Here is an 11110-nt window from a genome sequence, read left to right as displayed (position 1 = left end):
TCTCCCATCTGCCTGTGGGAGAAGGAAAAACCCACCCCTTCGCTCAAAGACTGATTCATTCTGCGAGGACCACTGAGGGTACCCCGGGATTCTGAGGCACCAGAGGGCCTTCCACAGTGGGCTGCTGAGCCCCACAAAGCCAGAGGTCATATGACCACACAGAGGTCAGAGAGTTTCAAAGCTATGTCCACCCAGGCCAGGACTACACCAGAGCAGGCAGGCTGGGGACCTTGGGGACTGGCTGGACAGAGCATTCAGGGAACCAGAGGCAAGTTTAGTCCCTGGCCTTTTACCTTGCTCCTCAAGGGTCCTTGCTCTTTATTTCTTTAATATTTTTTATTGTTTCTTTCTGGCTATACCTAACAATCAGATTCATTTTGACAGAATTTAAAAAGCATGGAATATAATTTGACCAAATTCAGTCCCCAGTATTTCCCCTTTCCTCTCCCTCCTCCTTACCCTGTTCCTTTCCCACTGATCTTTCTGCTATTTACTTTTAGATTTATTTATTTCTTTTTGGTTGGTGTCTTGTGGATATACATGATGGTGAGATTCACTGTGGTGTATTCATGTATGTGCATAGGAAAGTTAGTGAGATTCATTCCTCTGTTCTTTCCTTATCCAATCTCAGTCCCCTTCATCTAGTCCACTGGTCTTCCTTCTTTTTTGATGAAACCCCCACCCCTGCCCTTTACCCTTTCTCTCCCCCCGCCCCAACCTCTCTCTCTCTCTCTTTCTCCTCCTTATTTTGGGCTAGCTTCATGCTAAGTGGACTAAGCCAGACTCAAAAAGCCAACGGTGGAATGTTTTCTCCAATATGTGGAAGCTAGTTCTTGCTCTTATCCAAAAAGGGGGAGGCCTGCAAAGGGAATAGATGGTAATTCAAGAGCTCAGAGGCCTCTCTCCTAACCAATCAGGACAAAGCAAGTCAGAGAAACTGATATTCCAAGAAGAGGAAGGCGGCTGATCTAAAGGCAAAGTAAGGCAGGGACTAAACCAGAAGAGGAGCCAAGACCTACTTCCCAGCTGGAGCATGGACCCCCCATGTGACACCTTGCCAGTTCTCTGAGAGCCTCCTGGCCAGCAGATGGCTCAGCATGGGGCATATGAGTATCCCCATACTCTTCTTTTGTTTCACCATTAGGACTGGGGCTATGGGTCAAAGACCCTCCTTAACTCAGGATGCCGCACACAATGCTCCTACACCTTTTTTTTTCTGTCCCCTCTGTCAGGTAACTCCAGGAAGCAGAGACAGGGCTACTATCCCTGGAGGAGTGGAGAACCTCCTTCACTTCCTGGGAAGTCCCTGCCTCTCACCCTGCACAGGTGTCCCAGGCATCCTGCCCTTCAAGCAAGGCAGGCTCCCATCTCCCCCAAACAGCCCCAAACTCCCCACCTCAGGAAAGCACTGAGCTACAGTGCTCTTCCTGCCCAGGGGTAGCTCCTTTCTTAAAACCTCAACCAGAATGTCACCTCTGCTACCAAGTGTCCCTGCTGATTTCACAGGTCTCAACCTTCTTCTCTCATCTATGGCATTTTCTCCGGGCCACCCTTCTCTTTTGTTCTTTTTCTTTGGGGTTCTTTTTAGTTATACATGCAGTAGAATTCACTCTGATATAATTATCCAAGCATGGAATACATCTTATTCTAATTAGGACCCCATTTTTGTGGATATATGTGATGGTGGGAGTCACTATGGTGTATTCATATAAGTCATAAGAAAATACCTTCACATTCATCCCCCTGCCTTCCATTTCCCTCTCTCCCCTCCCTTCCCTTCATTTCCCTTTGTCCAACCTACTGAACATCTCTCTTCCCCTCTCCCCCCCTTACTGTGGTCCGCTTCCACGTTATCGAGAGGAAGTTGTGAGGTGGCTTTCTGTGGGTGGTTTCTTCTCCTTCCTGTATTGTGTCCTGTTCCAGAAGAGGGACCCTGCCTCCCCAGTCCATGTCCATGCCAGCACCTCCTTATCAACTGCTCTTAATGTCCAGTAGCTGTTGGCTAGGTGATTGGCTCCGCAGCCCTGGGTCTTCTCATTCCTGTCCTATGGAATGAGCAGGTGGACTGAGGTCTTCGGTCTGCCCCTGCCCCCGCACTCTGTGACACAGGTATTCACTGTGCACCTGCTGGCTCAGGGTTATAGAAGGCGAGCCCCTCCCACCCCACCACCCAGGTCTAGTTGACCCCACAGGCTGGGTTAAGAGGATGAAGCTCAGAGCAGATGCAAGAGCCAGGAGGGAAGAGGGCAAGTCTCTGACTTTTGGAGACCATGGCCCTCCACAAGGGTCATTCTGCACATGTGAACCATGTATGCACCCGTGTGTGGTCATGTCTGCACCCGTGTGTGGTCATGTCTGCATACACGTGTGTGGTCATGTGTGGGTCATGCCCATGTGTGGGTAGGGCTGTTTTGTTCTCCTGTCCTCATGATGAAGAAGCACTGAGTGCCAGCCAGGACGTGGAGCAAAGACGCACAGCTTGACAGGTCGTCTGCTGCCGATGGCCTTATTGAGGTGATTTGCTAGGTTGCAAGCAGGGCTGAGGCGCAAGAGCAGCACCGTGGAGAGACAGCAAGAGAGGGAAGGCAGGAGGCTGGGCGGGGAGGGGATCCAGGCAGACTGGGGCAGGAGGCTGGGATCTGTCCTCTATCAGGCTATGGCCAATTCCCTGAGAACCAAGGTCAAGGTCAAGGTCTAAAACAGGAGCCACCAGGCACAGGCTCAGAGAAGGTCTCTTCCTACCACCCTGGGGGAAGCCACCTGGAAAGGTCTAGAACTCCCTGTTTTCCCTCACCAAGAGTTCTGCACTCCTCTGCAAACACAGGAACAGCCCAACTCCTGCAGGCTAGCGGGAGGCTCCTAGGGTGGTCTTCTTCCCGGGTGAGGCTTCAGCAAGGACAGAGGACTGAGCTCTCTCTGGGCCTGGGAAGGAAAAGCACCATGTGGTGTGAAGCAGGGTTGGAACAGAAGGATTTGAAATGACTAGAGGCTGAGGCAGGAGGATGGAAGGTTTGAGGTCAGCTCCTGCAATTTAAGGCCCTAAGCAATTTAGCAAGAACCTACCTCAAGACAAAAAGTTAAAAGAGGTGTAGATGGTTAAGTGCCCTTGGATTCAATCTCTAGTACAAAAAAAAGAAGAAGAATTTGAAATCATTAAAGGGAAGGCGTGCACGCCCGTGGGCATGGCAGAGCTGATCCATTGCCAAAGAGATTTCCATGTTCCCTAATCATTATCTTCCCTATCTTCTCTCCTCTATACCAAGTCCTGTTTTCAGCATCTTATAGTTCTTACCAGGAGGAAGTTGTTCTTCATGTCTCACTTAAATCTCCCATTTCATAGTGGATTGCCTCCAAGAAGAAATTCTGAGCACAGCTAAATCTTCAAGATGACAAGTCCATTATCAGCAACAGGGCAGGGCTCAGCAGGGAGGAAGGAGGTCCTGAACCTCAGAGATAAGGGACAGTGAGTCTAGTAGAATTTTGCTTCCAGTCAAGCAGGTGACTCAATTTGATTTTATGTATTTAGCCCAAGAAATATATATGGATCCCCACTATGTGACAGGTATTATACTAGGTGCTCAGAAGGAACTCGATCCTTTTTGCCTGCTGTGTGCTCCATTCCAATGGGAGGTGAGACAGACAAAAACAGATAAATTATGCCATTGAGAAATAAAAAGAATGACAAGACAGAGGATGAATGGTGAAGGGAAGTACTGCTCTATCTGAGGTCAGGGAGGGCTATGCCGGGAGATGACGTTTGAGCTCAGATCTGATGATAAGAAGCCAGCCATGTAGAGTTCAAGGGGAATGGCATTCCAAGGAAAAGGAAGAGTTGATGCAAATGCCCTGGCGTGGGAATAATGTCAACATGTTTGAGGAAGAAAGTGATTCAGGCTGAAATCAGAGACACCCCCCCGCCCCCGCCCGGCAAGGCTGGCGCATGTAGGATCTTGTAGACCACATTACACAGTAGTTTAGATTTTGTTTTAGGGACAACGGAAGCCATTTAAGCAAAGGAGTGGTGCAATTTGATCTTCAGAAAGATCACTCTCATGGCTAGGTGGAGAGTGGATCATGGAGAGGCCAGAGTGGGAAGAGGGAGACTTCTTAAAAGCCTATTGCATTAATCCAAGCAGGAGAGAGATTGGCTTGGCCAACGGTGGTAACAGTGGAGGTAGGGAGAGGTGGACACAGGGTTCTGGAACCACAGTCAGCTGAACTTGGGTAAACTGAGGGAAAACGATTAGGTTGAGAATGTGTTTTGAAATGCAAAGTCCTAAGGAGGACCAGGGCTTGGAAGGAAAGCCCGGAGTTTGTTTCTGAGCATGTCAAGGTTGAAATGCCCATGGGTGACCCGGGGGGAGACAACATGTCAGGAGGCAGTTGGAATGTCCTGAATTTTGTGAAGGTTTCCCAGGTGCCAAGGACACAGAGCTTGCTTTGGAGCTGATGGTCCAGCTCAGGAAATGGAACCTGGTGGGGAGAACCTGCTCTGTGCTCCATTCCCCACATTTCTGCCCATGAACCCTCAAAACCTGATCTTCATTTGGGAAGAATTGGCCCCCACCTTCTCCGGGCTCTTTGTGTTAAAGTCATACAACTTCTTTCAGCTCAGAAACCTCGTGATTCCGTAAGACTTGGCCCTGAGCCACCTGGGGATAAAGGCAGAGTCTCATTCCAGGAATAATCTGCGACCTCTTTGACCACGGAGTCAAGGATGGGGTCAAATATGCTTCCTTGTTTTAAGCATTGGTACAATTCCCCTCTGACAATGTGTGGAAGGGTCATCATCTTTCACTCAGCCTGTTTCTACAGGAGAAAGAAATCTGTGCAAACGAACATCAAGAGGAGAGGGAGGGCTGCAGCCTTAGGGAGACATGTGAGTGGCAGGAGGGCCCAAGCATCCCTCACCTGCTGGGGTGTACCCCATCTGCGTCCTTTGTCATTGCCATGAGCCAACAAGTGGGTCCCCCATCCCTTCATGCCCAGTCCTGTCAGCCACCTGGACCTTGAAGCAACAAAGAAGTCCCTAAAGAACTCAGATGCTCCCACATCTTTGGGACAGCACCTCCATCATCTTAGAAAGCCCCATTACACAAGGATGCTTCTGAACAAAATATAGTTCCCAAAATATAGTCGCAGGAGCTGCAGTGCAGCATCACCTGGGAACACTCTAGAAATGCAAATTCTCAAGCGCCCCCTGACCCCAGACCTCCCAAATGACAACTCTGAGATGGGGCATAGCAAACCTTCCAGGTGATTCTGATGCACACTGAAGTTTGAAGAACGAGGCTCCAGTCTGGAATAGAGGACCCACCCATCATCTCACTTGATCTCATTCTGCTTTTCTAGGGTAACAATAATCATGACTCATTTTACACCTGGAGAAACAAATCCAGAGATCACAAGCCTGGAAAATTCAGCCTAGAACTCTGGCCCCTTGACCTTTGCCTGGCCTCTCCCCCCCCCACCATCATATTCCTCTGGACTCTTTCCAGACTGAAGATCAAACTGAGGCAACTCTGCACCTTGTGCAGTACTGGAACCCTAGTGCACTGTGGGAGAGCCACCTGGGTACTGAGGGACTCAGGATGATGGTGATAGAAAATCTCTCCCATGGCCACCGGGTTCACTTGAGAATTTCTCATGCTTGTGGCATAATGGTTGAGAACCCAGATCCGTGTGCACTTTACAAAGGAGAAATACAAAGCTCAGAGTGGAAGAGAGGCTTGCCTGTTCTCTGCAGCCCAGTCTTGACTGTCAGGACTGGAATCCAGGTGCTGAGAGTAGAGAGGTCAAGAACCCGAGGGACAGCTGGGCACGGTGGTGCCCGCCTGTAATTCCAGCAGCTTGGGAGGCTGATTGTGAGTTTGAGGCCAGCCTCAGCAACTGAGCAAGGCCCTAAGCAATTTAGTGAGACCCTGTCTCTAAATAAAATATTTTTAAAAGGCTGGGGATATGACTCAGTAGTTAAGTGTCCCTGGGTTCAATCCCTGATATCAAAAAAAAAAAACAAAACAACAACTTAGATACAGACCCAGGTTAGAGCCCTGGTTCTGTCCTTTTCTAGCTGGGTGACCCAGGCAAGTGATATAACTGCTGCAAAAACCTCTGTTTCCTCTGCTTGGAAAGTCAGAGTAACAGTCCAGGTCTGCTGGAGGGATTAAAGAAGCTTATGCCTGTAAAGTGTCTGACGCATCCTAAGCACCCAAGTCATTTTTATATTGTTATGCCAGACACCAAGAAGTTGTCCTACTTTTTAAATTCTTTTTCTGTTCAGTAGAACCTGACTTTTCTGTCTATTCTTTGGCCCCAAATTTTCCTGGAGCTCTTTGTCCTGGATTTCTCTGACTGTGTGAGCAGCTGCTTGGGTTCTCCGAGCCGGCTTGGGAATCAAAGAGACAGGGGTGGCCCCGGTACAAGGTGTCATCAAAGGAGTAATATTTGTGCACTGACAGCATCTCTGGTTTCCTGGGAACTGCCTGCAGATCTGGGTAAATCTGATCAGGATTTTCTGCAAGGAGAGTTTTTATCCAATATGGTGAAAATTCTGAGCAGGAATTAGATGTAAGAGGTTGTCAAACCAGGAGTAAGATCTAAGTAACCTTGTCAGGTGCCCAACATAGAATGGACGTGAATTCTAGTCTCACTTTGCCGCATTGGGTCTCCTGATCTTGCACAATGGCCTTGGTCTCTCTGGCCTCCGTTGTTCCATCTGTGAGAAGGGGGGGTAAAGTTCCCAGGGACGTGAGGACTAGTCTGTCCCTACTGTTCTCTGGACTCTTGGAGCCTTGTCTCTCTCCTCTTGGGACATATTCTGGTATTGTTCTTCCCATGGGAAGATAGACACTGCCAGCCTGTCTTCTTTTCTCCCCCCACCCCTCCCACTCCCCAAGAGCCTCAGATTCACACTCTGCCGTCTGACTCAGCCCTCCATCCGTTCCCTGCCTGCCCGGGTGCTATCCCCCCCCCCCTCAGTTCCTGCTGATGCGTCTTCTCTAACTTGATTCTATTTTTTTCTCTCACTCTCTCTTCCCTCCCACCACCCCCTCCCCAAAAACACCCCCCTGGCCTTGCCCTCCTTCTTCCTGCCTCCCTGCAGCGGTGGGAATCCAAATGAAGGTGGAATTCCTCCAGCGCCAGTTCTGGGCAGCCACAGAGCAGGTAGGTGACCGCTCCTGGCCAGGTCAGGGACAGAAGACACAACAAGCTTTCCCGTGAGGCAGGGCTCTGCTTCTCACCTGCCACCTGGACCCTTCCTCAGCCACCATGGGGTGTCTCCCGGATACTTCCTTCTCTGCTCCCTGTGGCTCCCCCATGTGCAGGCCAGGCCTCCACCTCTGGTCCCTCCTCACCCCAGTGCTCTCTCCCAGTGCAGACCATGGCACCTCTGCTGCCCCAGAGCCTCACAGCCCTGCCCACCCTGCGCTGTCCTCCTCCCTTCCAAGGCCCAGAACCACTGCTGTCTAGGCCCCTGAGAAGCCAGATGCCTGCTGGCCTTGCTCTCCACCTGCCCTCCCCTCTGCCCCACAGAGCACCTGGCCTCAGCCTCTCTGGGCTCCCCAGTCGGCCTTTACCCATTCCTCCTGTGTGAGGCTCCTCTGCTCCCCACTTACTGGCTACTGTGGCCCACCTTGGGCAAGTTTGGGGAGAGCCACCCAGGGACCCAGGGCCACATGGAGCCATCCCAGGAGGCTTCCAGCAATGCCACCAACCCTCTCCCCTCACCAAGCACAGGAGGCCTGTGGGCTGCAGGGGCCAAGGCCACCTTAGAAGAGCCTGCCCGCTGGCCTGGGCAGCTGCCAGCCAGCAAGGGTCTGCTTCTCAGTGCCACACACCTACCACACACACACACCTACCACACACACACCTACCACACACACACCGTCCTACGCTCCACACACACACACCTACCACACACACACCTACCACACACACACACCTACCAAACACACACACACCTACCACACACACACACCTACCACACACACACCTACCACGCACACACACCTACCACACACACACACCTACCACACACACACACCTACCATGCACACACACCTACCACACACACACACCTACCACATACACACACCTACCACACACACAGCATCCTACGCACCACACACACACCTACCACACACACACACCTACCACACACACACCTACCACACACACACACCTACCACACACACACCGTCCTACGCACCACAGACACGCCACTCGTAGACCCTCTACATGCAATAAACACACCACACACAGCACGCACCACATGTATACCACACATGCATGCTCTCACACACCCCACACATGCCAAACGTACACCCTCCATATACAACACACATGCCACACACACACACACACACACGGTATCGTACAGACACACATACGATGCATACATAGCACACATATACCACACACAGCATGCTCATATACACACACACACGTAGACCCTCCACGTAACACACGTACTGTATACACACACCTCACAATAAACACCATACATAGACATGCACACACACATGCACACACACACACAAGTATCCTTTAGACACTTCTACCTCTCCCCATATAGCCACACACCACAAATGAACCATATACAATATTCACAAACATACCTACCATGCACACACACACGCACACCCACCACATATGTACAACACACACACACACACACACACACAGCTGTTTGCCACTCGCAGTTTCTCTTCTTCCTTCCAGTGCAGTGCTATGGGTGAGCCATGCCCAAAGAGCTGCAGGGACAGTGTAAGTTCTTCCCAGGTGAAGAGGGTGGGGTGGGAGCTGTGGCCCTCCCCAGGTGCCCTCCATGGGCTGGCTTCCCTCTGTCCCGAGTGCCCTCCTTCCTTCCCGGCAGTGCTGGGCTTCAAAGGGGTAATCTTTTCATCCAACACCAAAGCCAGCCTTCCCAAACCCGAAGGACGGGCAGGAGGAGGAGGTCTGTGGCAGGGTCGGCCATGACCTCCCTTCCGGACTGCCCCCAGGACCTGGACTGCTTCGTCGTGGACAACAATGGCTTCATTCTGATCTCGGAGAGGTCGCAGGAGGTGGGTTGCTGGGGAGCTAGACCTGGGGAGAAAGGGCAGGAGGAAGAATCAAGACCACGAGTAGTCGCCTCAGCCCAAGAGAGGGCTATGGACCCTGCCTCTGAGGGAACTGGGGTGTAGGGTCTGAAGGGCACGGTTCTCCTGAGCCCAGAGTCAACACAGTGAGATTACAACCCTTGGAACACTTCCCACTCAGGTGGTCAGAGCAAATATTACTTCTTTATTTCATCTGTAGCTTACCTGGCCTCCATTGGTTAGGAGGGAAAGTGTTCCCACCACACAGGGATGAGACAGCTCATAAATAAACGCCTCAGGGCCTGCCAGGCGGCACTGCACCATGTTTTCTTTTTTCAGTTGTAGATGGACACAGTATCTTTATTTTATTTGTTTATTTTTTATGAGGCGATGAGGATCAAACCCAGGGCCTCACACGTGCTAGGTGAGCGCTCTCCCACGGACCCACACCCCAGCCCATGCACCGTGTTTTCTGAGGGTCCTCCATCCACAGTTCTAAGCAGCCCTCTGCTCACCATCTCAATCCCCCATCCCTCCTCCACCCTTTCCACCACCATGGCCCCAGAAGGACTGGGCCTCCCCACCCTGCATTCTTCTCCTTTCTGGACTTCCTTTCTAGAAAATTCTATTCTAGACATCAAACCTGACCCTTAATTTGTTACAGGGGAAGCAAGGAAATGGGCGTGATCTTTTCTTGCCCAACAGCCTGTCTTGCACCCCTCAATCCTCCCTGTGGCCGTGGACCACTCCCTGGACCCTGCATGCGTTCACAAAGGCATATTTGCTGAGCCCCAAATTGGGTCCCCAAATTAAATATTTATTTATTCAGGAATCAAACTGAAAAAGAAGCCTATTCAAACCTGAACCAAATCTGAATATATTCACCTGAAGTATTTCCTTGTACCAAGCCCAGAAGTATCCAAATGGCCTCTAACTGAACCTCAGTGGAAGGGATATGGTGTTTGGTTCAGCACGGGGTTTGCCACTTATTCAAAACATGATTTGGGCAAGCAACTTCCATTATCTGTGCCTCAGTTTCCCCCTCAGAAAAACCAGGGTAATGCCTACGGTCCTCTTGAGCCTGACTCTGGGTGCTGGGTACTGGCAGAGCTGCAGGAATTGGAGATGTTGCTGACCCGGGTTAGGGCTGAGGCCATCTCTCTGCCCCTCGAGGCAGCGGTCTGGCCCCACTGGAAGGGGGCTTAAGCCCAAAGAAGGTGTCAGGATATGGCAGGAACCAGAGCCAGAACATCCGAAGGAGACTGAGAAAAGTGGCAACTGAGGAAGAGGAGAAGCCCAAGGGTCTTGGAATCTGATTCCTTAAGGATAGTTTTTAAATGGCCTTCAGCAGCAAGAGTAGTAGAGAGAAATGTGGTTTCCTTGGCTTTCCCCTGGCTGGGGTGGGGCTGGGCCCATGATAGGGATGCTTCGCAGGACCCCTGCTGCTCATTAGCTATTGAGGTCCCCTGGCCACCTCCCTCTGCCTGCCCTTCTTTCCCCTTTTCTTTTTCATGCCTCTTTTTGGCCACGGGGCTCTTCCCTAGCCTGAGCACCAGTCCATCTTAGTATTTCCCACTTGCTCTGACAGAAAAATGGGTGGTGACAGAAGTCGAAACCAAGTGGTTAGAACAAGGCTCGGGACCATCTGATGCCCTCAGTCATTCATGTTCTGCTCCCTGCTGCCTGGGCAATCCAGAGCGGCCGTGTAGTTTCTGTGGTACTGGCTTTCGAGGGCCCGAGGATCAAGCCTGGGCCTAAAGAGTTTCAGAGGGTGAAGCCAAGCTGGGACATTGGGATGGAAGGGTGGCAAGGAGAGGAGGGCCACGTCACAGAGACTGTGCTCGACCAGCGATGTTCTCTGTAAAGGGACAGATAGTTCACGTTTGGGGACCACTTAGCTCCGCTTGTGCAGGGAGACAGCAGCCACAGGCGGCGCGTAACAAATGAATGTGGCGTTGTTCCAATAAACTCTTATCCTAGACACTGAAATTCAAATTTCACATAATTTCCATGTGTCATGAAATGTTATT

The 11110-nt window shown here is 51.1% G+C and overlaps 1 protein-coding gene across 1 annotated transcript in view; it reads left to right on the top strand.

Annotated features, from left to right (window-relative positions):
- Positions 1–11110, top strand: part of Cacna2d4 (calcium voltage-gated channel auxiliary subunit alpha2delta 4) — a 106954-nt gene that overhangs the window by 83001 nt on the left and 12843 nt on the right. Inside the window, exons 27-29 of the mRNA XM_071609303.1 lie at positions 7103–7164; positions 8722–8766; positions 9003–9065. Of these exons, the coding sequence (XP_071465404.1) occupies positions 7103–7164; positions 8722–8766; positions 9003–9065 (170 nt within the window). The remainder of the gene's footprint in view (positions 1–7102; positions 7165–8721; positions 8767–9002; positions 9066–11110) is intronic.

Source organism: Marmota flaviventris, chromosome 3 (assembly GCF_047511675.1).
Source record: "Marmota flaviventris isolate mMarFla1 chromosome 3, mMarFla1.hap1, whole genome shotgun sequence".
Lineage (NCBI taxonomy): Eukaryota > Metazoa > Chordata > Mammalia > Rodentia > Sciuridae > Marmota > Marmota flaviventris.
This window is presented reverse-complemented; position numbering and strand designations above follow the sequence as displayed.